The sequence below is a fragment of the Sus scrofa genome, chromosome 8 (assembly GCF_000003025.6).
Source record: "Sus scrofa isolate TJ Tabasco breed Duroc chromosome 8, Sscrofa11.1, whole genome shotgun sequence".
Classification (NCBI taxonomy): domain Eukaryota; kingdom Metazoa; phylum Chordata; class Mammalia; order Artiodactyla; family Suidae; genus Sus; species Sus scrofa.
The window spans coordinates 74,782,869-74,810,689 of record NC_010450.4 but is presented as its reverse complement, the minus strand read 5'-3'; the positions used below and the strand labels follow the sequence as shown (position 1 = coordinate 74,810,689).

At 41.2% G+C, this 27,821-nt stretch overlaps 1 protein-coding gene across 1 annotated transcript in view; it reads right to left on the bottom strand.

Annotated features, from left to right (window-relative positions):
- DCHS2 (dachsous cadherin-related 2) overlaps positions 1-27,821 on the bottom strand; it is a 272,450-nt gene that overhangs the window by 126,265 nt on the left and 118,364 nt on the right. Inside the window, 1 exon segment of the mRNA XM_021101485.1 lies at positions 12,172-12,363. Within this exon segment, the coding sequence (XP_020957144.1) occupies positions 12,172-12,363 (192 nt within the window).

The window sequence follows — 27,821 nt, the reverse complement described above, 5'->3', positions numbered from 1 at the left end:
AAAAAAAAAAAAAAAGAAAAGAAAAGAAAGAAAGAAAGAGAGAGAAAGAAAGAAATTCAAGGACCTGATAGACTCAGGGTATTGGGTGGTTCAAAAAATGAACAGTGAAGGAGTTCCCTAGTGGTGCAGCAGATTAAGCATCTGGCATTGTCACTGCTGTGGCTCAGTTTGCTGCTATGGTGGGGGTTCAATCCCTGGCCCTGGAATTTCCATATGCTGCAGCACAGCCAAAAAAAAAAAAAAAAAAAAAAAAAAAGACAGTGAAGTTTCTACGAGGGAAGAGTCAAGGAGCGGAAGGCTGAGTCAGATGTAAAGGTTCTTGGTGACAAAGAGGTTTAGAACATGCCAGCAGCCGCAAAGAGTGGCCATGGTAGAGTCTGACAATAATGAACTTTGAAAGCCAATTGGGGAGTTCCTGTCAGAAACAAATCTGACTAGGAACCATGAGGATGCAGGTTCAATCCCTGGCCTCGCTCAGTGGGTTAAGGATCTGGCGTTGCCGAGAGCTGTGGTGTAACAGGTCACAGACGCGGCTCAGATCCCAAGTTGCTGTTGCTATGACTGTGGTGTAGGCCGGCAGCTGTAGCTCCAATTGGACCCCTAGCCTGGGAACCTCCACATGCCGCAAGTGTGGCCCTAAGAAGTGAAGAAAAAAAAAAAAAAGCCAATCGGTTTTGGAGAAAAGAGTAGAAGTGATTTGGGTGTGAGTGGGCAACAGGGAAGATACCCACTGCAACATCCCCCTCCTGGCTCACTGAGTGGAATACGGGCTTTGCCACCAGAGAGCAGAGAGGATAGGCTGGGGAAGCCTGTGTTAATCAGGGCAAAAAGATAAAGGAACCATCAGAGGTCAGGCTGAGATTATAAGGCAGTTTGCTAAATGATGGATGGACCAGAAGTTCCGGAGGCCGTGCTGGAAGAGTAAGGGCCTGCAGACGGGGGCGGGGCGAGGAGATCGGCCCCAATTGAAGGATGAACAGAACAGGATGGGAATGAGAATACAGATGAGAGACGGCGGCTGAAAGGCTTAAACTTCTAGAGGTAAGAATGAGGCCAAGTGGTACTCAAGACATATGGGGATTCGTCCTGGTAGACAATCATCTTGAGATGTAGTTCAGACAATTTAGCTGGACTATATGGGTAACTGGGCAACAGTTTATTCCTGAAACTGGGTTGGGCAGGGTGACCATTGAAATAGAAGATAGGAGTGAGCACAAAAGTAAGTGCTTTTTGGAAAGTGAGATCCTTTTATCTATTAAAATCAAAATGAGCATGCCCTAAGTTTCCGTTATGCAAAATGAATACATTCTGGAGACCAAACGCTCGGCATGGTGATGATGAGTAATAACACATACTTGAAATTTGCTGAAGGTAGATATTAAGTGTCCTTGGCGCTCACTATGTGAAATGACGAAGACGTTAATTATCTTGATGGTTGGTAGCACTCTACAAAGTATACATATAATCAAACCATCAGGCTGTACACCTTAAATATATACCATTTTAACTCATTAATTATACCTAATAACAGTGAGGGAAAAAATGAGTGAGCCCTTTTTACTCAGCAAGTTTGTATCTAGAGATCTACTTGCATTACACACTCTGCAACACAACTTCAATGGCCAACATTTATGATATTTATATACATATTCATATGTATATATATATATATACACACACACACATATATATAAATTAAGGTCTAAGTCTATTTACTTTCTATATGGCTGGTCTGAAACAACCATCCTGAAGCCTGGAGTGCTGGTGCTAGAGTTGAAAGCGCTTTATCTCAGACCCTTATTTCAGCCACAGAATTCAGGATGTCACAAAAAATAGAGAGAGAACGGTAATAAACACACACACCAAAAAAGAAACATTCATTTCGTGAAAATGCAAGGTAAAAGGAAACAGGAATTAGAGATAAGCATGAAATAATTAAAATCTCGTGGGACAATCACTTGACTTCCAGGGTAACCCAAATTCTTTCTTTTCATTCTGTCACTTTAGAGCACCTTCATGATTGCTTTGAATGAGGTAAATGGCAACAACTGTAGCACCAAAAAATAGGCCATTTCAGAAGTGATACAAGGAGAATAAAAGCAGCGATGGGATTTCAAAATATTGACAGTCATCACAAGGATAAATGGAGAAGAAGCCCTGAACATCTAGGTCTTTTATAAGAAAAAGTCTCCTATGGACAGATAAATATCTCTTAGTGACCATGGGTAAATAGGTTTCTCAGCAATTTTCTTCCAAGAGCTTCCAGGACATATATTAGAAAGAGAAAGGATCAGAGGAAAAGGCAGAGATTGTTAAGGTAATTCTGTACAGTTAAAGGTTTCCCGTCAAGGTGCAGTTCATTGTTTTAAATACAGTCGTGATGGCCAAGAACCCAACATCTTGACCCTAAAACACTTTGCCTGAGTTCAATACTTTTTCAGCTCCAAGCTAGATCGCTTTCAGAGGACAGGTAGGCTACCAAGTCATGACCAACAATGATATCTTCATCTTAACCAACCATTTGGATCAGGAGCATGTGCCCCTGGCAGATATCACACAGAATAAAGATGGGACGCGCGGGCTTCACCCTGTGGAAAGGCACATTTCATCACCGAAGAAATGTACAAAGATTATGCAGATGGCAGAACAAACACGGCACGCTGGATCTCTCTCTCTCTCTCTCTCTCTCTCTCTCTCTCTCTCTCTCTCTCTCTCTCTCACACACACACACACACACATTTATGTTACTCTCACACACTCTGAGGCAAACACCAGAAACACTGGACGCCATTCAATTTTAGGTCCCAACGAGATGTAGATTAGAAGCTGTTAAAAGCTTATCATTTACAAACAGGGGGAGACTTTTTAAAAATTTGTCTTTAAAAATACATCACCAGGGGAAGTTCCTGTCATAGCTCAGTGGAAACAAATCTAACTAGCATCCATGAGGACGTGGGTTCGATCTGTGGCCTCCCTCAGTGGGTTAAGGCTCCAGCATTGCCGTGAGCTCTGTTGTGGGTCACAGATGCAGCTCAGATCCCGCGTTGCTGTGTTGCTGTGGCTGTGGTGTAGGCAGGCAGCTGTAGCTCCAATTTGACCCTCTAGTCTGGGAATTTCCACATGCCACGAGGGCAGCCCTAAAAAGACCAAAAAAAAAAAAATCACCAAGATTTCCCTGGAGACTCATCAGGTTTAGGATCCAGTGTTGCCATTGCTGTGGCTCGGGTCGCTTCTATGGCGTAGGTTTGATCCCTGGCCCAGGAATTTTCATATGCCGCAGGTGTGGCCAAAAGAAAAAAAAATTGCCAGTTCTGCCACTGAGAAGGACCTGCTTCCAGGCGGGCTGACCCCACGGCTCCTTCCCTGGGTCTCCCCACCACCTCGGACTCCAGTGATGGTCAAGAAGGAGAAGTCGGCCACCAAGACGGAGAGAAAGATAAAGAAGTTATTCTTCAAATTCTGGGCAAGGAGGAGCCTTGAGGCTGTGATAGCCCATTTCCAGACATGAGATGCTGCCAAGATTCAGACAGCAGAAACACCGTGTTCCCGGAGTTCCCGTCGTGGCACAGTGGAAATGAATCCAACTAGGAACCATGAGGTTGCAGGTTCGATCCCTGGCCTTGCTCAGTGGGTTGAGGATCCAGTGCTGGGGTGAGCTGTGGTGTAGGTCGCAGACACGGCTCGGATCTGGCATAGCTGTGGCTGTGGTGTAGGCTGGCAGCTGCAGCTCCAATTCAACCCCTAGCCTGGGAAGCTCCATTTGACGCAGGTGCGGCCCTAGGAAAGACAAAAAATAAAAAGAAAGAAACACAGTGTTCCCCCCTCACCAGCGCTGAATGTGTCGTTCTTCACTCATCCTGAGAAAGATGAACAGCTCTTATTCACTATGTGGATCTTTGGGTCCTGCACTTGGCACCCAAGACCTGGGACCAAGTCAAAATAGCAGGGGGTCCTCTAGATCAAAGAAGGTATCAGACGGTAGCCTGGAAGTCACAGCTAAGTCTTTTTGGCAGTTGCCACAGAAGTACGAGGAATTATATCCAGGACAATGACAAGCCTTTAACCTGGGCCCATTCACACAGAGCAAGCTGTCCCCAGAAGGGACCCAGACTTGACTGCCAAATGTCCATCACTCTCTGGGGGCTGGAATCATCTTTGGAGGTTACCTGAAATGCTCAATACAGGTGGGCATGCTCAATACACCTTGCTTTCAGGTACATTCCAACTAAAGCCTGAGGAAGGAAGAATGGCACAGAGCTCATGCCTAGAGCCAGTGTTTCAGCAGTGATGTTAAGTCATCAGACACTGCTCTTCCTTGGGGAGGGGGGTCTGTGATGCAGAAGGGAAGAGAATCCGAAAGACAGGTGCTCTGATGATCTGTATTTCTTTTTTTTTTCTTTTTTTTTTTTTTGTCTTTTCTAGGGCCACTCTCTCGGCATATGGAGGTTCCCAGGCTAGGGGTCTAATCAGAGCTGTAGCCGCCGGCCTACACCAGAGCCACAGCAACACAAGATCGTTAACCCGCTGAGCAAGGCCAGGGATCGAACCCACAACCTCATGGTTCCTAGTCAGATTCACTTACCACTGCGCCATGACAGGAACTCCGATGACCTGTATTTCTAAGATACCACAAAGAACTGCTGGTTTGCAGGGCACCTAAGGGTATCTGGGTCAGAGAAGAGAAAACGCAGGTGAGACAAAAGAGGTGGTTCAAAGGAGGTGACAAGGAGGAACGTGGGGAAGTCGGCATCCAGGAGCCCCTGGAGAGGGTCAAAGTGGGGGATGCAGAGGATGGAACCATGGTCACCACTGAGCAAGTGCCCTTCACCCCAGGCAACAGGAAGGAGGGATGTGGTTCAGACAAAACCAAGTGGCCTCTGATGGAGTGAGTCCTCTTTCCAACATGACCCCAGCCATGAAGCATGGGCTGCCCCACGTCTCCAGGGCCTGTATGCAGCAGGTGAGTGCCAGCTCACCTTTGATGACTTTTACAGCCTTGATTTTCACAGCATGGAAGGATGGAAGATGGTGGTGGAGGTGGATCTAAAAACTCAGAGCATCTGGAGGAGGCAGACTTGGGAGAGGAGGGAGAAGAGGCAGAGGTCACAGAAGGAAGATGTAAAGATGAGGAAGATGATGATCCCAGAGAGGAGAGTGAAAATGACGATGAAGAGGAAGAGCGTATGGGTGGCCCCTGACATGGGGTATGTGGACTTGGTGCCCAGGATCAAACAGTATTGAGTGGAGCCTGCTTGGGACCACGGGGGCCTCACACAAAGGCAACGTACTGAGACTACCACCTGCCACAACAACATCTTTCTTTGATGATTTAAGACGCTACACTGGGCCAGAAGTTAAATTGTGTAGTGAATGCCCTCCTTACCGCTAGATGTGATTTCCAAGAAATTGGAGTGAAACAAGGAGGTTGCAAAGATTTTCTTTTGCACGGTCTAAGGCACACCAGGTATTCTGGTCAGTCTTTTGTGGTCCTCTCCAGCGAAGGTGGGGAGCTCTGCCCCAGAGCAGTGCAGGGCTATGTCTTCTGTTCTGTATTCTGATATGTTGATAGCTGGGGTCTTGCTGATCCTGGAGGGACTGCTAAGATCAGGTGACTGTGCTTCTCCAATGTGAACCAATCAGCCCAGAGTCCACACTCCCAACTACCTCTTTTATGGGCTTGCACACTGTGGGCCACTATGCACCTGCCCTAATCACCCCACAGCCAGGTATCTAATAATCACAGATGCCTCTATGCCCCAGGCCACTGAAACTATTCAAACTAGCTAATGTGGAGTTCCCGTGGTGGCTCAGTGGTAATGAACCCAACTAATATCCATTAGGGTTCAGGTTCAATCCCTGACCTCACTCAGTGGGTTAAGGATCCAGCATTGCCGTGAGCTATGCTGTAGGTCGTAGGTAAGGCTTGGATCCCGAGTTGCTATGGCTGTGGTGTAGGCCGGCAGCTGTAGCTCCAATTCAACCCTTAGACTGGGAACTTCCATGTGCCCGAGGGTGCGGCCCTAAAAAGACAAACAAACATCTAGCTATTCTTAAACCTGCTTATTCTGCATCTCCCATTCATTCCCTTGGAAACCACAAAGAAGGCCCTTGCTCAAAGTCTTCCCTCTCTCCCTCTGTCTTCCAAGCATTCCCAGGGCTTCCCATTGTGTGCCCACAACATACACACCCTCTCCCATAATGTGGCATCTCCCCCCTTGGGATCTCTGAGTAACAGATGTGTTACTCACACAGCTTTTTCAATGGTAGTTGTCTCCTTACCCACTACTAAATAATAACAAAGCTTATATTAAACCAGGCACGGTACAGACCAGCCCCCATCTGTAACAGGAAGAAAACCTTGAATATGAAGTACCCACAGGAAGGATGTTTCTGTTCTAACAAATCTGTAACACATTGTACTTTGTTGGTGGGGGGAACAGGGATTCTAGCTACAAAATAAGGAATTTTTACAGACGAATATTCTCTCTCTCTCTCTCTCTTTTTTTTTTTTTTTTTTTTTTGTCTTTTTACGGCCATACCTGCAGCCTATGGAAGTTCCCTGGCTAAGGGTCCAATCAGAGCTGCAGCTACTGGCCTACACAACAGCCACAGCAAGGTGGGATCCCAGCCACGTCTGCAACCTACACAGAAGCTCACAGCAATGTCATATCCACTGAGCGAGGGCAGGGATCGAACCCTCATCCTCATGGATACTAGTTGGGTTCTTAACCCACTGAGCCACAACGGGAGCTACAGGAAGAATTCTGATTCACATGTATCACTGTCTCAGTTCACTTGAGATGCTGTAACAAATACTACAGAGTGATGGCTTAGAAACAACAGAATTGATTGATCATGGTCTGGAGGCTGGAAGACTGAGATCACAGCTGGGTTCTGGCCTGGAGACTCCCACCTTCTTGCTGTGTCCTCAGAGAACAGGAGAGGCTAGGGAGCTCTCCGGGACCTCCTTCATCAGGGCACTAATTTCACGGATGAGGGCCCCACCCTGATGACCTCATCACATTCTGAAGTCCCCACCTCCTAATACAAGTCACCTTGGGCTTTAGGATTTCAACACATGAATTTGAGGGGAACAAACATTCACACCATAGCAATCGTGAACCTGAAGATGGTCTCTTCTTTGATTTTCTAAAAATTAACATAAGTGTCATAGCCACTTAATTATCCTGAAAATAAGACACCTTTTAGCTGGAGAAAAAAAAAAATGCATCTCCTAACCCTGTGTTCAATCTGGGAACACATTACAGAGGGATAGTGTGGTTAAAGATACACTTGATGGAGTTCCCGACATGGCGCAGTGGTTAACGAATCCGACTAGGAACCATGAGGTTGTAGGTTCGATCCCTGGCCTTGCTCAGTGGCTTAAGGATCCGGCGTTGCCATGAGCTGTGGTATAGGTGGCAGACACGGCTCGGATCCCGCATTGCTGTGGCTGTGGCGTAGGCCGGCAGGTACAGCTCTGATTTGACCCCTAGCCTAGGAACCTCCATATGCCTCAGGAGCGGCCCTAGAAAGGGCAAAAAGACCAAAAAGAAAAAAAAAAAAAAGATACACTTGGTGTTGCAATGGAGACTGGTGAGCTGAGACGGAAAGAAAACTTTCTTCACAGAGTAAATAAATGTACAGAGTAGATTCAATACGGACCCAGAAAGAAGCAAGTGAGGAGGTTGAAATTAAATATCTGGGTTGATTTTTTTATTCCACTGCCAATGCTCCTAATTAATGCACTACCTTTCGGTAGTGAAAAAAAAATTCTGGCATCAGGTGAACTTATTTCTACTAAGGTAATTTCTACATATACTTTTATAAAATCATCTGAAGAAGCCAACAAATTAGAAACAGATGTTCTACCACTACAGTACTGGATTTAAATTGTTTGTTCAATCTAGGATGGTCTTTTACAACTGCCTCAAAATCTATTAAGAAGAAGTTTCTGAAGCCTTGGGTAGATGTTTATGTGTGCATATATACTGAGCTTTAAATAATCACATAGACTTGAAGTAACCTAAATTTTCCTATTCACTCTTACTTTTGTTTCCTCCTTTTCTTCCATGGAAGCAGAAATTCCTAAAACCACCTAGATGGGGTTGATAAGATCTAGCCAAATAGATCACAGTAATGATCATGGTAATGATGAGTCTGAATGACTTTATTTTCATGTTTTTTTTTTTTTTCTTTTTAGGGCCACACCCACAGCATACATAAGTTCCCAGGCTAGAGGCTGAATGGAAGCTGTAGCCACTGGCCTACACCACAGCCACAGCAACTCGGGATCCAAGCCTCATCTGCAACCTATACCACAGCTCATGGCAATGCCAATCCTTAACCCACTGAGCAAGGCCAGGGATTGAACCTGAAACCTCATGGTCACTAGTTGGATGTGTTTCTGATGTGCCACAACGGGAACTCCCATGTTAATTTCTACATGATTACCTGTAATAAATATATTTAGTCTCATTTTTCTCCTCAAAGCATGTCCTAAGTAGGTAGTTTCTCCCACTAATTTCAGAAGATAAAGATGAGATCAAAAAGTGTTAGCAGTACCTATCTCCACAAGTGAGTCGTAAGCAGATAAAAAAGAAACAAAGTCTCCAAAACAGACTCAGTGACAAAATAAATGTGGAGCATACTGTGTACAGCAGGCTATATTTGCTGTCCAATGCAATGAAAATTGAACAAGCTGTTTCTTTTTTTTTTTTTTTTTTTTTTGTCTTTTGTCTTTTTTTGTTGTTGTTGTTGTTATTGTTGCTATTTCTTGGGCCGCTCCCACGGCATATGGAGGTTCCCAGGCTAGGGGTTGAATCGGAGCTGTAGCCACCGGCCTACGCCACAGCCACAGCAACGCGGGATCTGAGCCGCGTCTGCAACCCACACCACAGCTCACGGCAACGCCGGATCGTTAACCCACTGAGCAAGGGCAGGGATCGAACCCGCAACCTCATGGTTCCTAGTCGGATTCGTTAACCACTGCGCCACGATGGGAACTCCCTGAACAAGCTGTTTCTAAGATGGACTCGGAAATATAAATGGTCAGGAACAATCAAGGCAATCTCAAAAGGGAAGGACAAGCTAAATAAATAGATGATATCGTGACCTATTGAAAAGCTTAAACAATTAAGGGACGATGGAGCTAGGACAAAGGGAGATAAATGGGTCAAAAATCAGGTGTCTAGGAGACACACACATGCATATACCATCACCTGATTCATAACCAAGGTGAGTGTATAGTACAGTGAATGCTGGGTCAACTGAACATCCATATTGGGGGAAAATAAACCTTCCTCCTGCTAGACTGAAATAATAATAAGTGGAAAGGTAAAAACAATACAATTTTTTTGAGAAAACACGAGAGTACCTTCAGGTCCACATAAGCAAGTACTGCTTAAAAGGACAGAAAAAGTATTAGCTGTAAAGGGAAACAAATGGATTCACTGAGTTTTACTAGAATGAAGAATTTCTATTCCTCAAAAGACTCCATTAAGGGAGTGAAAAGGCAAGCCATGAAAATGCAGACGATACATGCATAAACATATACAACAAAGGGCTTGCCTGCCAAAAACATAAAGAATTCACACAAATCAGAGTTCCCATCGTGGCACAGCAGAAACAAATCTGACAAGGAACCATGAGGTTGCAGGTTCGATCCCTGGCCTTGCTCAGAGGGTTAAGGATCCGGCATTGACATGAGCTATGGTGTAGGTCGCAGATGTGGCTTGGATCCTGCGTTGCTGTGGCTGTGGTATAGGCCGGCAGCTACAGTTCTGATTCGACCCCTAGCCTGGGAACCTCCAAATGCCACAGGTGTGGCCCTACAAAGGCAAAAAGAAAAAAAAAATAAAATAAAGAATTCACACAAATCAAGAAGAAAAGGAAGCCAACTGTACAACAGAAAATGGATAAAGAATTAGACACTTCACCAAACAAGTTCTACAGATAGCCAATAAATGTTTTAAAAGTGCCCGATTCACTAGTCATCAAGGAAATGCAAAGTAAAATTCCAGTGTGATACAGCATCACCCAGGTACAGAACTGCTATAATTAAACAGACATTAAAGGGAGTTTATAATACTAACGAACCCAACTAGGATCCACGAGGATGCAGGTTTGATCCCTGGCTTCACTCAGTGGGTTAAGGATCTGGCGTTGCCATAAGCCATGGTGTAGGTCACAGCTGTGGCTTGGATCCCCAGTTGCTGTGGCTGTGGTGTAGGCTGGCATCTGCAGCTCCAATTTGACCCCTAGTCAGGGAACTTCCATATGCTGTGGGTATGGCCCTAAAAGACCAAAAAACAAACAAACAAACAAACAAACAAAAATCATTAAGTACCAAATGTTGGGAATGATGTGGAATAAATAAAATTGGCGGGAGTAGAAATTGGTACAATTGTTTTAAAAAGTTGTTTGATTTTCTTATAATGTAGCAATTCCATTCCTAAATATACACCCAAAATAAATGCTTACATTTGTGCAATAAATTACATGTGTAAGACAGTTATTAGAGATATTATTTGTCATTACCTAAAATAGAGCCCATCAATTATAAAACAGATTAAAGATTATCGTAAATTCACATGAAAGAATACTATAAACCCATGAGAATGAATAAACTATTGCTCCACACAACAGAATGAATGACGCTCATAGATAATGCCCTGTAAAAGAACCAAAAAAACCCATACTGGATGAATTCATTCCCTGAAAGCTTGAAAGTAGGCAAATAATATTTGGTATTAGAATTCACCATGATTACCCTCAAAGGGTTGGGGGGATAGGAGAGCAGGGACTTTTAGAGTATTGCTGATGTTTCTGCATCTTTCTAGGCATGGGTTTTCATTTTGCAAAAATCCATTGAGCTGTACACTTATGATCTGTGCAATATTCTTCATGCACTTTATATGTTAATTTGAAAGTTCACCAAAAAAAAAGACATAAGCGCCAAATTGAAGATGCTGCCTCTGATCTAAAATGGGTCAATTAATTTGAACATCAGAAAGGATAAGGTCAGAGTTCCTGTCGTGGCTCAGTGGTTGATAAACCCGACTAGTATCCATGAAGACACGGGATCAATCCCTGGCCTTGCTCAGGAGGTTAAGGATCCGGCATTCCCATGAGCTGTGGTGTGGGCTGGCGGCTGGTTGCTCCGATTCCACCCCTAGCCTGGGAACCTCCACATGCCTGGGGTATGGCCCTAAAAAGACAAACAAAACAAAACAAAACAAAAAGGATAAGGTCAGCAATATGATATGAAATACATCAAATGTATAAAAATAGAAGAATTTACAATCAAACTAGGAAGAAAAATCATCAGTAATGTTTGGAGATGGTAAATGCACCAACTCATTTTTCTAAAAACTGATAAAAAAACAGTGAAATAATCAAGCATTATCCTGCCTTTCCTGTATAAATTAAATTTCAAGGTAATCAAATAGTTGATGAGAGAACATTCTTCTTAATTGAAGAATTTCAGATAATGAATGCAAAAAGAATAACAGAATTTAAAAAATCATCCTATTGCAACTCCTAATGAAATTATGGTATGTATCTGCTGATGCAAAGAGAGAAGCAAAGAGAACCACCTAAATACAGCCAGAACTCATCAGTCTCTGGCTCAAAATGCCAGTTTATAGGAACCATGATAATAAGAATACATTAAATGAATCCCAAGGATGTAATCAGTCACATTTAGAATAAGGAAAGTATACAGGACAATTGATCTTTTTCCAAAAATAAATACTATAGGAGAAAATGTCAAGGGGAGGGTGGGAGGCTCATGGTTACAGATTGAAATGTGAGGGATACAGTAATCAAATCCATTTGTGAACCTGTTTGAACATGCCAGCTATTAAAAGATATTTTTAGGTAATCTAGTAAATTTTAAATGGAATCAATACTAAATATTAAAGGACTACTGTTAATGTATTGTAGTTGTGTTTTTCAAAAGTCATTATCTGTTAGAGATATTACTGAACTATTTATGGATGAAATGATACAATGTCTGGTATTTGCTTTGAAACACTCCAGCCAAGGAAAGAGGCAGTGATTTATGAACCAAGATTGGCCAACCGTTGACTGATGATCCTTGGTACCATCTAATGCATACACACTGGTTCACTTTTGAGTATGTTTACAATTTCATACGTAAAGACTTACCCCATCCTTAGCTTTCACCAAGAGATCATAGGTGTCTGGATCCCTTTCCCTGTCGATATCTTGAGAAACACAGATTCGCCCATCATGTGGGTCAATCTGGAATGCTTGAGGCACATCATAGCTTTGAAATCCGGCATAAAGAGAATACTCAACAAAGCCATAGAGTCCGGCGTCTGCATCGGAAGCTTTCACCTATGAGACAGGAGGTGATTCATCAGTGAGGTAAGAGAAATGCTAGAATTCCCTTTCAATGCATCATGAATCACTATCATGATGTACACACCCAAGCAGCCTGCACAGCTATTTCCAAGAGGTAGGCATAGGTTTTCGCTCTCTTCTCTTACCTTTTGTGACAGCTCACCCTCATTCCCCTCCTCCCTTTGTGAGGTCTCCTTTTCAGATGCGCCTGCCCATACCTATACTTCCACCTGATCTCTGAAAGTCTGAGTTCCTTGGGGCCTCAGCCCTTAGTTCATCTGCTGTCTTATTCCACTCACTATACCTACATGATCTCATCCAATCTCCAGAGTAGAATATCCATGTGCTGACCACCTGACAACACACCTGTGGAGTCCCACTCACACCCAAGCCCTTCAAGTAATGGACTCCATGCTCGCCCCCCTCCTCAGCCAACAAGGGAAGGGCAAAGAAATCAGGTACAATTACCAGCAATCCAGTCCAACCTGCAGAATTCACCCTGGAGCATGAGATGTGAATTTCCAAAGCCAGATCTCCAAGTTCCAGGGCTAATACTCCCATCAGTGCCCCGAACAGTCACGCAGCCTGAGCGCCACAAGAGGCATCTTGCCCAGCCGATGCTCTGCTTGCCAAATGGCACACCGACAGGGAGCTGCAACTGCCCAGAGGAAAGGGCACTTTTCTCTTTGACCATAAGTAACATTTATGTTAGCAGCTGTCATACACCTGGTAGGAAAAACAAAGCAACTGGAACTGTGAAGGCACCTAACTGATTTACACTAACAGTGAGGAATACAACAGGGTATTTATTGACCTCAAAATGCTCTTGACCCCAGAGGCTTGGCATAATTCTCTTGAGTTGCAGCCCAATTCACAGACACATCAAACACCTAAATAGAACTTGCAATACATGGAACATTTTAAGGGAAGTAGAAAAAGAGGAGAGGAGGAGGAGGAGGAAGAGGAAGAGGAGGAAGAGGAAGAAGAAAAGGAAGAGGAAGAAGAAGAAGAGGAAGATGAAAGAGAAGGAGAGGAAGAAGAGGAGGAAGAGGAGGAGGAGGAAGAGAATGACGAAGGGGAGGAGGAAGAGGAGGAGGAAGAGAAGGAGGAGGAAGAGGAGGAGGACGAGGAGGAGGAAGAGGAGGAGGAGGAAGAGGAAAAAGAAGGGAAGGGGGATGAGGAGAAGAAGGGAAAACAAAGGAAAAGAACTATAAAAGAACTCCATGCAACAGATCAGGTACTATTCTAATTACTTCGCATATATTCCATACTTATTACCTAGAATGAATTCCATCTTACAGATGAGCAAAGTCAGGCTCAGAGAGCTAAAGGAACTTGCCAAAGACCACATAATTAAGAAGAGTCAAAACTAATCCAGGCAGTCTAGACACGCCTCATTATCAACTATCCTGCCTCTCAAGTGCCACCCGTGACACTCAAGTGTCATTTCATTATCTTACCCTTTATTTACTGAAAAAATAATCCCAAAGCCCCCATCCTTCCTTCAGTGCAGAAGTTACTGGATCATGGGCAACATCATTTCAAGTAACTGCTTACTTCACAGGCACATGGCTTTCTCACCAGAGGGGTGTTAATATGGAGAAAGGTGACCGACAGGGACCCCTGTGCTTCTGAGTCTGGGCTGAACCTTCTAGTCCCCAGTCTCAAAAGGTAGAAAAATACATCAAATGATAACTATGGAAAATACAGTAATGAATAGGATCGATTCAGAGTCCAATATCCAACTAGCAGATGTTCCATAAACAGAGAGAAGAGAACAGAGAGTGAAAGAATGAAGCAGCGCTTCTTTGGTTCACAGAACACATATTGGTGAGGCCCCACTATGAGGGGGGAAGAGGGCGTGTTTTTAACTTCCTCAGCCCAGAAGTTAGATTCAGCTCACATCTCACTGGTCTGAACTAGTTACACAGCCCCAGCCTACCAAACTCAAAGGGAGGCTGGGAAAAGTCCAGGATGGTAAATGGATACAGTCTCTGCCACAAGAGCCACTTAAGTCTTCATCTGATTATGAATGATATGATTTATATGATTATATAAGGTTAGGTAGGTTTCCAGATAATACTATGTATACTAGTATACTATACTATACTATAAATACTATGTATTTACACAAATGGAAATTCACACCCGAAGAAATCTGCCATCCTACCACAGATTTAGTTTCAGCAGTCATATGTGTTTACGTGAGGCTTTTTGGAGTGAGGTGAAAGAGAAGATAATCACGGAGTTCCCGCCGTGGCTCAGGGGACTCAGAACCCAACTAGTATCCATGAGGATGCAGGTTTGATCCCTGGCCTCACTCAGTGAATTAAGGATCTGGCGTTGCCATGAGCTGTGGTGTAGGTCGAAGGAATGGCTTGGATCTGGCATTGCTGTGGCTGTGGTGTAGGCAGGCAGCTGCAGCACCGATTCGACCCCTAGAGCCTGGGAACTTCCACATGTCATGGATGTGGCCCCAAAAAACAAAACAAAAAAAACTTTAAAAAAAAAGACAATCAATTACCAACATTCATAGTATACCTGCTGTTCTCATTTAACTATAGGTTTTTTAAGAATCTAATATTCCTCAATACAATATATTTGCTGAATCTTAAAACTTTTTTTTTTCTCTTTTTTTTTTCTTTTCTTTTCAGGGCTGCACCCACAGCATATGGAAGTTCCCGGACTAGGGGCTGAATCAGAGCTGCATCTGCGACCTACACCACAGCTCACGGTAATGCTGGATCCTTAACCCACTGAGTGAGGCCAGGGATCGAACCTGCATCCTCACAGATCTTAATTGGGTTTGTTAGCACTGAGCCACAACAGGAACTCCTGAATCTTAAACCTTAATTGCTATGCTTCCCCAGTGAAAGCCCATCCCAATAACACATTCAACAACCCCAAGTTCTCAGGAAGCCTGCCCCTTCCCTCCCACTCTCCCTGGACCATCAAGCTGGCTGTGACTTTGGGGGTTACCTCTGTAGTCTAGCCCAGTGGTTCAATCAGAGGCAAGTCAGCCCCCATGAGGACATCCGGCTTTTGTCTGGAGAAACTTTTGACTGTCACAACTGGGGAGAGGGTGCTAGTGGCCAGAACCGTGCGGCATCAGAATTGACCCCACAATGAAGAATTTTCTGGCCCAAGATATCAATAGAGCCAAGGCTGAGACCCCTTGCACCAGAGGAAACCCTAACAACTGGCAACACCATCTCTCTCTCTCTCTCTCTCTCTTTTTTTTTTTTTTTTTTTTTGGTTTTTAGGGCCTCACCTGCAGCTTATGGAGGTTCCCAGGCTAGGGGTCGAATCAGAGCTACAGCTGCCGCCTACACCACAGCCACAGCAACATCAGATCCAAGTGGCGTCTGCGACCTACACCACAGCTCACAGCAACACTGGATCCTTAACCCACTGAGAGAGGCCAGGGATTGAACCCGAATCCTCATGGATACTAGTCAGATTCGTTTCTGCTGCGCCACAATGGGAACTCTGACATAGTCTTTTAAATTTATGTTTACTCTCATCTTTCTCATATTCTCTGGCAAAACTGTTCATTCTGCGAAACCAGCAAACATGTTTCTGAGTTATTCTTCTCATCAGATGGGCTGAACCAGGAAATCCACAAACTTCCCCACTACAAAGAACTAAATTCCAAGTACATTTGGTCTATTCCATTCTGGCAGCTGTTAATGATTTAATGGCCTCAGGTGCCCAAAGACACCAAATATATCTTCTAAAACAATATGGTGCTCTCAATAACCTTGGCTTGATTGGAAGACAAATGCAATGAACTTTAAATTCTAAAATTTATTCTCAGCCGATAATAACACATATTAATGAGTAATTTGGATTCTATAACACAAGTTTCCTTCTTTCCACTTTTAAGACCTTTTTCTCATCTAGCGTTTTGGCAAAGCAAAATATATGGGGTCAAAAGGAGAAGACGAATACTGATTTCAATTTATGTCAGCAGTTCAGATCCCAAGTTTCAGAATCATGAAGTAAAAATGTATTCCTTCTTGTTTTTACTCAATTTCTTTTTTTTTTTTTTTTTTTTTTTGTCTTTTTGCCTTTTCTAGGACCACTCCCGCAGCATATGAGGCTCCCAGGCTCCTAATCTAATCGGAGCTGTAGTCATAGGCCCACACCACAGCCACAGCAACGCAGGATTCGAACTGCATGTGTGACCTACACCACAGCTCATGGCAACGCCGGATCCTTAACCCACTGAGCGAGGCCAGGGATCGAACCCGCAACCTTGTGGTTCCTAGTCAGATTCGTTAACCACTGAGCCATGATGGGAACTCCTTTACTCAACTTCTTCAAAATACTGACCTAATATTCCAGAGCAGCATCTTCTACCCAGTAATAAATGGACTTGAATTTGGCATTTTTAAGCAGTTTATATTTTCCACAGATTTACACATAAAATTTAGGTAATTTAAAATAATGGGCAGTTCCTGTTGTGGTGCAGTGGTTAACTAGCATCTCTGAGGACGCAGGTTCAATCCCTGGCCTCACACAGTGGGGTAGGGATCCAGCATTGCTGTGAGCTGTGGTGTAGGCCACAGCTGCAGCTCCAATTCAACCCCTAGCCTGGAAACTTCCATATGCCACAAGTGTGGCCCTAAAAAGCAAAAATAAACAAAGTTCACCTAACCCAGACTGAGAACCACTTTTCAAAGGCACAGAAAGAATATTCTCCGTGTCACTAGAACCAATTTTAGATGAGCAAATATCACCATCATTAAAAAATAATTAAAATTTAAAGAAGAAAATAAAATACATAAGGGAAAATGGAAAAGGCTTTGCCAAATCTTTAAGAGACGAATCCTGATTAGTAAGTAAGCTCAGCGGGCCCTTTCTTCAGAGAAAGCTGCTTGATTTAAAGAGAGTAGCCTCTGGTCAGAGTTTCTTATCACAACCTTATGGTGCTAAACTGGGGGCTAGAGGAGATCTCAGGGGGATCTTAGCCCCAAATTACTCAAAAACCACATGACAGCACCCTCAATGCCATCCTCGTCTCATCTGTCTCAATTTACCTGTTTTTTTGAGGGGGAGGTATTTTTTATTTTTTAGTCTTTTTTCAGGGCCGTACTGGCAGCATATGGAGGTTCCCAGGCCAGGGGTCAAATCAGAGCTGCAGCTGCCAGCCTACATCACAGCCACAGCAATGCAGGATCTGAGCCGCATCTGCAACCTACACCAAAGCACACAGCAATGCTGGATCCTTAACCCACTGAGCAAGGGCAGGGATCAAACCGGCATCCTCATGGATGCTAGTCAGGTTTGTTAACCTCTGAGCTGTGACAGGAACTCCTTTTTTTGGTTTTATAGTTTCAGGTTTTATTATTGGCTCTAGTTCCAGTAATGAACTAGTACCTAATTAAAGCTACCTTTTAATTTTTTTGGAGTACAGTTGAGCTACGATGTTGTATTTTTGCTTAGGTTTATAGTAAAGTAGATCATTTATACAATTTACCTGTTTTTAACTGAGATGAGTTTGATGATTTTTAAACTTGTTCTGACTCAGAACTGTTGTCTCTTGGTTTGATCTTTCACACATTGAATGGAGATGCTATAAAGATGTGAAACATTAATAAAACATTAATAGCTCCCTGATTCCATTGTTAGGGCTTCCTAAAATTTCAAGAATTTTTACCACTGCCTTCATGTTAACATCTGGGGAAGGATTCTTCCATATGAATGTGTCATGGAAACAGGGGTAAACAAAGACTGGCTCTTGAAAACATGTTTTCATATTCTACAAATAGATTGTTGGCCATCTGTGTATCTTTTTTGGAGAAATGTCTATTCAGGCCTTTTGCCCACTTTTCAGTTGGGCTGTTGGCATTTTTGCTGTTGAGTTGTGTAAGTTGTTTGTATATTTTAGAGGTTAAGCCCTTGCCAGTTGCATTGTTGGAAACTATTTTCTCCCATTCTAGAAGTTATCTTTTTGTGTGTGTGTGCTTTTTAATGATTTCCTTTGATGTGCAAAAACTACTGCCTTTGGAATGGATAAGCAATGAGATCCTGCTGTATAGCCCTGGGAACTAAATCTAATCACTTGTGATGAAACACGATGGAGGATAATGTGAGATTAAGAATGTATGTATGTGTGACTGGATCACTTTGCTGTACAGTAGAAAATGGACAGAACACTGTAAACCAGCTATGATGGAAAAAATAAAAATCATTTTAAAAAATAGATTGGATCTATTTGCCTTCCGTCACCAGTACAGCCTCCCTCTATTTGGGAAGGTCTCCTCTTTAAAAACTGAGCCCCTGCCCAGCCCATTACATGGGCACCCTAAAACCCAAAGTCAAACCAAAGTCATAGGGTGACATGTTGTTAGCAAAACTGTCCTTCACTAACTGCTGGGCAGTTATATCACTTAATTCAGTCATGTTTGTATAAAAGCCTCAGAGCCCAGTCCAAAAAAATAAAAAGCAACCAGACAATAGTCTTAGAAAAAACTGGCTGTACTTCCAATGAAATAAAATGAAATGAAATAGCTCATTTTAATGTTTACATATTGTAATTTCCAAATTTCCACCATGAGCATAAACTAATCAAGAAACAAGGTTACTGACACAACACATGCACACACAGAACTTCCAACAGAAAGAAGGAGAAAAAGGGAGTTCACGTTATGGCTCAGTAGTTAACAAACCCGACTAGTATCCACGAGGACGCAGGTTCAATTCTAAGCCTCGCTCAGTGGGTTGAGGATCCAGTGTTGCTGTGAGCTGTGGTATAGGTCTCAGACAAGGCTCAGATCCCACATGGCTGTGGCTGTGGCATAGGCTGGCAGCTATAGGTCCAATTTGACCCCTAGCCTGGGAGCCTCGGTGTGCTGCAAGTGTGGCCCTAAAAGGAAGAAAGAAAGAAAGAAAGAAAGAAAGAAAGAAAGAAAGAAAGAAAGAAAGAAAGAAAGAAAGAAAGAAAGAAAGAAAGAGAAAGGAAGGAAGAAAGAAAGGAAGAAAGAGAGAGAGAGAGAAAGAGAGAAATCAAAAACTAACTTTTTACACTTGAAGTAACTGGCTGCAGCTCCAATTCAACCGCTAGCCTGGGAACTTCCATATTGCCTCAGTTGCAGCCCTAAAAAGACAAAAGATATATATGTATATCTTATATATATATACACACTTTTTTTTAATAAAGAAAGAGGCAGGGGGATCCCACAGACAGAAGAGGAGGAAGTAGTATGCGCATGGAAGCAGAGATTGGGCTGATGTGGCTAGATGTCAAGGAACACCTTACAGAGTAGTGGAAACTGGAAAAAACAAAGACGGGAGCCCCTGGGGGTCAAGACCTTGCTAGACTTCAGACCTCAGCCTCCAGAACTATGAGCAACAATAATTTCTATTGTTTTAAGCCCTAAAGTTCATGGTTATTTGTTACAGAAGCCCTAGGAAACTAATATACACCCAGAGTTATCTGCCCCAAGGCATTAAACCAACATATATCCCTGATATTGTTATCTCGATCCTGTGCTCCAGATTCACACATCGTTCAATTACACCTCCTCTCAAGTGACTAACAGACACCTCCAATGTAATATGACCAAACAGAACTCCTGAATCCCCAATACTCCAAAGTCTGCTATTCTCCCAATTTGTGTGTGTGTGTGTTTTGTTTGTTTGTTTTGGCTGCACCCAAGGCATACGGCAGTTCCTGGGCCAGGGAAGGAATCCAAGCTGCAGCTGCAACCTACACCACAGCTGCAGCACTGCCAGATCCTTAACTCCCTGCACCAGAGGGGGAACTCCTCTCCCAATGTTTGTATTGAATGGAAACAATTTCACTTATTGCATTGGCAGCCAGAGAAATACGAGCAAGATGACAGCAAATCGTGTCACTCTTCTGCTCAGAATCTTCCAAGGGCCTCTCATCATACTCCTAAAATCTAACTCTTTCATCTGATCCCTGGATCCATCTCTGACCTCATGTCCCACTGCTGTTTGACTCCCTCCCCCGCTCTGGATACAGTGATCTCCTTAATGAATCCAGCAGTGTGTGTAACTTGCTACTTGCTCCCTCCTGTCTGTCAAGTCTCTGCCAATACCACCTAATCAGAGAGCCTTTCCCCATCATCCTACACAAGGGTGTCACTCTCTTTCCTTTTTCCCTGCTGTGCTTTTCTTCGGAGCACTTAGCTCCACTCCATTACATTTTTATGTATTTGCTTATGTCCTATTTGCCTTCCCCACCAGAATTACACTACTCGTAGTCCCTGCTACATCCACAGCACCCACAACAGTGGTACCTGGCTCACAGTGAAGATGCTAAAAAAAAGATGTGTTGTGTGAATGAACGAAGTCAAATATTGTGCACAAAATGCAAGCATGTTTCAGAAATACCTTTCATAACTAGTCTCTCTATTGTGATTCTTGGGAAAAACACCTAAGTCGAAGAACAAGATAGCTTTGAAGACATCATGGCCACCCTCTTGGAGCTTTAGAGCCCTGTCCAGCCATGGTTACCCACCCCATGATCTTTGACATGGCCATTGCCAGCAAGCTCTTGGGCCATGTCTCCTTTGAGCTGTTTCCAAACCAGTTCCAAAGACAAGCAGCCAACTTTCATGCTCTGAACACTGTGGAGAAGGGATTTGTTATAAGGCTTTCTGCTTTCCATGAACTATTCCAGGGCTATGTGCCAGGGTGGTAACTTCACATGCCATTAGGCCCCTGGCAGCAAGTCCATCTAAGGGAGAAATTTGATGAAGATAATTTTATCCCAAAGCATACAGATCTGGGCATCTGGTCCATGGCAGTGCTGGACCCAACACTAATGCTTCCAAGCTTTTCATCTTCACTGTCAAGACAGAGTGGTTGGATGGTCCCTGGCAAGGTGAAAGAGGCCATGAATATTGTGGAAGGCACGGGGCACTATGGGTCTGGCAAGACCAGAGAAGACATTACTACTGCCTATGGTGGACAACTCTTAATAACTTGGACTTGCATTCTGTCTTAACCAGCAGACCATTCTTGCTGTAGCTCAGGAGAGCATCCACCAACCCCAACCACATACATCGTCCCATAGTTTCTGCATTCTCACTGCACTTCTCTGGGCTCCATATTTTCCTTGACCCCCTCCCTCCAAGTCTTGCTGGATGGAAGAGTTAGGTTTATGATTATGAAATAAAGATTCAATGACAACAACAAAAGGACGAGATATTTCATAACACTCATCAAACTCATCGAGGAATATTTTTGTAACTCCTAAAACAAAATCTATTAACCAAGCTATAGCATCATCAAATAAAATGCAAAATGCTAAAACTGGCAAAAGAAAAAGAAAACGATCTTAAGGCATGTGGAACTCTTCAGAAGTTGGAAACAAAACTATGCTTCATTTCCATTTTTAAAAAATGTATTTTCAGAGAAGTTGGTAGAGCTGCTAGACGAATAAATATATACTTTCAAGTTATGATAAAAAGGTTACTGTTCTGGTTACATGTTTCTATTGCCTTAATTGAGGAATGGGATTAAAAAACCACTAATCTTACTACTTGTTCCCCACTTTTCTTCCTCCCCCCTCAAAAAATAGCCAAAGGAAATTTTGGGAAAAGAGACCCATGTGTAGGGGTGGGGTGGTATCTTGTTCTATGAGTTATTATTACAAAGTAAACAATTTAAAAAGTGTGATATGAATTTTAAAAAAAAAGAATTGGCAGCAGGTCAGCAGAACACAAAAGTAAGATCTGAAACAGATCTTGGTAATTATTTTGTATATTACAAGGAAAACATAAACCACTGAGGAATGTGGGTTTATCCACATAAGTTGCTAGAAAAATTGGCAAAGTACGTGGGGAAAAAATCAAGTTTGATAGTAACCTCACACAAAAATAAATTCTACACAGATATGTGAAATGTAAATAATGAAATCATTTAAGGCACAATGAATAGACAGGGGAATTCTTGGCTGATTCTTAGCTGGGAAAGAAATTTCAAAGAAAAAGGAATTATAAAACTAAAACAGATGGGCAAAAATCACAAAGAGGAAAGTCAATATAATGACTATATAGCCATTTAAAACTCCACTATGTCAAAAATACCACACACACAAAAATTAAATGCAAATTAGTTATGACATCTGTAAAAAATATTTTAAAAAGTTAATATGGAAATAAATCTTTAAAAATAAAAATAGGAGTTCCTGGAGCTCCCGTCGTGGGACAGTGGAAATGAGTCAGAGGAACCATGAATTTGCAGGTTCAATCCCTGGCTTCGCTCAATGGGTTAAGGATCTGGCTTTGCTGTGGCTGTAGTGTAGGCTGGTGGCTACAGCTCCGATTGGACCCCTAGCCTGGGAACCTCCATATGCCATGGATGTAGCCCTAAAAAAAAAGCAAAAATAAATAATAAAATAAATAAATAATAATAATTTTAAAAAATAGGAGTTCCTGTCACAGCTCAGCAGTAATGAACCCAACTAGTAGCCATGAGGAAGCCGGTTCGATCCTTGGCCTCACTCAGTGGGTTAAGGATCTGGTGTTGCTTCGGTATAAGCCTGGCAATTGCAGCTCTGATTCAACACCTAGTGTGGGAACTTCCATATGCCAGACGTGCAGCCCTAAAAAGACAAATAAATAACTAAAAATAAAAATAATACTGATTTCTCATCACAAAAAGACTAGGCAAAGGAAATGAACAAACATTTTACAAAATAAATATACTTACTCAACCTCACTAGTAAGGAAATAGGTGAAAAATAAAATAACATGTTGCAAGTACTGACAATCATTAAAATTGGCAACCATTAAAATAATTGGCAACCATTAAATTTATAGCAAATTGGCATCCATTAAAGTAATATATTAAGTGTGGCAAAGATGAAGTAAATGTGCACTCATTTTTAAAGGCTATCTGGAGAGTTTTTACCATATACATATGGTAAACATTCTCCCAAACCTAAAAATATCCCTTGACCCAGTTAGTATATTTCTAAGAGTACATGTAGACAAATATTTGTATCAAAGACATATAATATAGCATTATTTATTCTCAAACCCGTGTCCACAATAAAAGAATTATTAAATATATTATGATTCATCCATAAGATAGAATTCAATGTAGCTATGACCACTGTGTATATAAAGATATATGTTATTAAGTAAAAAAGAAAAAAAGCCAAGTAAAAAATTACATATAAAATGTCCCATTTATGCAAAAAAAATCCAACATACAGGAAAAAAAATTAAAAGGAAATAAACTAGAGGAGAGAACACTTTAAAACCCATTTTATGAGCCCAGGAAAAACCAGATGAGAACACTACCAAAAAAGAAATTTGCAGGATAATATCCCTGATGAATACAGATGCAACAAAACTATTAGCAAACCAAATTCAAATACATTAAGAAGATTGTACACCATGATCAAGTGAGTTTCAACATCCAGAAACCAATTAATGCAATATGTTATATTAACAAAATGAAGGATAAAAACCATGTGATCATCTGAATACATGCAGAGAAAGTATTTGCACAAAAATCAACATCCATTCATGATAAAAACTCCTAACAATTTAGCCATAGCAGGGACATGCCTCAACGTAATAAAGGCCATATATGACAAGCCTACAGCTACTATCATACTCAATCATGAAAAGTTGAAAGCTTTTCATCTAAGATCAGAAACAAGACAAAAATTTCCATTCTCACTACCTTTATTTAACATGATAATGAAAGTCCTAGCCAGAGCAATTAGGCAAGAAAAAGAAATAAAAGGCATTAAAATCATAAAGGAAGAAGTAAAACTATCTTTATTTTCAGGTAACATTACATACAGAAAACTGAGCACAAAACCTATCAGAACTAATAAATGAATTCACTAATGTTGCAGAATATAAATCAATATACAAAAATCTTCCTTTATAAACATTAATAAGGAACTAACAAAAAGAATTTTTTTAAAAAAAACTCATTTACAATTGAATCAAAAAGAATAAAATACCTAAGAATACATTTAGACAAGGAGGTGAAAAACCTTATACTAAAAGCAACAGTATATTGATGGAAGAAATTAAAGCAAATAAATGGAAATATATTCTGTGCCCAGGTAGTGGAAGAATTAATAATGTTAAAATGTTCACTTTATCAAAGCAATCACACAGGTTCAATAAATCCCTATTACAGTTCCAATAGTGGAGTTCCTGTTGTGGCTCAGTGGTTAGTGAATCCGACTAGGAACCATGAGGTTGTGGGTTCGATCCCTGGCCTCACTCAGTGGGTTAAGGATCTGGCATTGCCATGAGCTGTGGTGTAGGCTGGCAGCTACAGCTCCAATTCGACCCCTAGCCTGGGAACCACCATATGCTGCAGATGTGGCCCTAAAAAGCAAGAAATAAATAATAAATTCCAATATCATTTTTCATAAAAATAGGAAAAGCAGCCCTAAAATTTGTACAGAAGCAGAATAGACACCAAATAGCCAAAGCAATTTTTTTTAAGCAGAGTTAGAGTGAACTTGATTTTTTTAATCCTTTTTTAGCCTTTATTTAAAAAAAAAATACTGAAACAGTTAATTTACAATGTCGTACTAGTTTCAGGTGTACAGCCAAGTGATTCACTAATACATATATGGAATAAATATTCTTTTTCAGATTCTTTTCCATTATAGGTTATTATAAGATATTGAATATAGTTCCCTGTGCTATATAGTAAGTTCCTGTTATTTACCTATTTTTAAAATTATTTTATTTTTATTACAGTAGATTTGCAAAGTTCTATTGTAAATTTCTGCTGTACAGCAAAGTGACAAAGCTATGCATATATATATACATTTTTTGTCACATTATCCTCCATCATGTTCCATCACAAATGATTAGATATAGTTCCACAGCAGGACCTCACTGCTTATCTACTCCAAATTCTACAGTTTGCATCTACTAACCCCAAACTCCCAGTCCATCCCACTCCCTCCCCCACCCCCTTGGCAACCACAACTCTGTTCCAAATCCATTAGTTTCTTTTCTGTGGAAAGGTTCACTTGTGCCATATATTAGATTCCAGATATAAGTGATATCATACGGTATTTGTCTTTCTCTTTCTGACTTACTTTGCTTAGTATGAGACTCTCTAATTGTATCCATGTTGTTGCAAATGGCATTATTTTGTTCTTTTTTTGTGGCTGAGTGGTATTCCATTGTATATATGTACCACATCTTCTTAATCCATACATCTGTTGATGGACATTTAAGTTGTTTCCATGTCTTGGCTCTTGTAAATAGTGCTGCAATGAACACACAGATGCATGTATCTTTTTGAATGAAAATTTTGTCCAGATAGATGCCCAAAGTGTTGGATTGCTGGATCATACGGTAGTTCTATATTTAGTGTTCTGAGGTACCTCCATAATGTTTTCCATAGTGGTTGTACCAGTTTATATTCCCACCAACAGCATAGGATTTGTTATTTGTAAACTTACTAATGATGGCCATTCTGACCAGCATTAAGTAGTACCTCATTGTAGTTTTGATTTGCATTTCTCTAATCATTAATGATGATGAACCTTTTTTTCATGTGCCTGTGGGCCACTTGTTATGTCTTCTTTGGAGAAAAGTCTATTCACGTCTTTTGACTATTTTTCAACTGAGTTGTTGGCTTTTTTGCTGTTGAGTTGTATAAGTTGTTTGTATATTTTAGAGATTAAACCCTTGTCAGTTGCATTGTTTGAAACTATTTTCTCCCATTCTGTAAATTGTCTCTTTCTTTATGGTTTTCTTTGCTGTGCAGAAGTTTCAGTTCAATTAGGTCCCATTGGTTTATTTTTGCTTTTATTTCTGTTGCTTTGGGAGACTGACCTGAGAAAACATTAGTATGGTTGATATCAGAAAATGTTTTTTCTATGTTCTCTTCTAGTAGTCTGATGGTGTCTTGTTTTATGTAAGTCTTTAAGTTGTTTTGAGTTTATTTTTGTGTATGGTGTGAGGAGGTGTTCCAGTTTCATTGCATTCTCTATTCTGTTCCATTGGTCTGTATGTCTGTTTTTGTACCAGTACTACACTGTCTTGATTACTGTAGCTTGTAATATTGTCTGAAATACTGGGAGAGTTTTGCCTCCCGCTTGGTTTTTGTTTTTTTTGTTTGTTTGTTTGTTTTTTGTTTTTTTCCCCCCCTCAGGATTGCTTTGGCAATTCTGGGTCTTTTATGGTTCCATATAAATTTTTGGATTGTTTCCTCTGGTTCTGTGAAAAAACATCATGGGTAATGTGATAGGGATTGCATTGAATCTGCAGACTGCTTTGGGTAATATGGCCATCTTGACGATATTAATTCTCTCAATTCAGGAGCATGGAGTATCTTTCCATTTCTCTGAATCTTCTCTAATTTCCTTGATTAATGTTTTATAGTTCTCAGCATATTAATCTTTCACCTCCTTGTTAGGTTTATTCCTAGGTATTTAGTTTTTGGGGGTGCGATTTTAAAAGCTATTATAATTTTATATTCCTTTTCTAATAATTCATTGTTAGTACACAGAAATGCAACTGATTTTTGAATGTTAATTTTGTATTCTGCTACTTTGCTGAATTCATTGATCAGTTTGAGTAGTTTTTGTGTGGAGTCCTTAGGGTTTTCTATATATAATGTCATGTCATCTGCTTAGAGTGACAATTTTACCTTTTCTCTTCCAATTTGGATACATTTTGTTTCTTCTGTTTGTCTAATTGCTGTGGCTAGGACTTCCACTACTATGTTGAGTAGAAGTGGTGAGAGTGGGCATCCTTGTCTTGTTCCAGATTTTAGCAGGAAGGCATTCAGCTTTTCTCTGTTGAGTATTATATTTGCTGTGGGTTTGTCATAAATGGCTTTTATTATGTTAAGGTATGTTCTCTTTATACCAACTTTGGTAAGAGTTTTTTATCATGGATCAATATCAGATTTTGTCAGATACTTTTTTGCTTCTAATGAGATGATCATGTGGTTTTTGACTTTTCTTTTGTTAAAGTGATGCATGACATTGATTGATTTGCATATGTTGAACCATCCTTATGAACTAGGGATGAATCCCACTTGGTCATGCTATATGATCTTTTTTATAAGTTGTTGGATTCTGTTGACTAAAAGTTTGTTGAGAATTTTTGCATCTATATTCAGCAAAGATACTGGTCTATAATTTTTCTTTTTTGGTAGTATCTTTGTCTGGTTTTGGTATTAGGGTGATGGTGGTTTCATAGAATGTCTTTGAGATTATTCTTTCTTCAACCTTTTGGACAAGTTTAAGAAGCATGGGTATAAGTTCTTAGTATGTTTGGTAGAATTTGCTTGTGAAGCTATCTGGTCCTGGACTTTTGTTTGTAGGGAGTGTTTTTATTACACATTCAATTTCATTTCTAGTGATAGGTCTGTTCAATTGATCTATTTCTTCTTGATTCAGTTTTGGCAGGTTTTATGTCTCTAGAAAGGTGTCAGTTTCTTCTAGGCTGTCAAATTTCTTGGCATAT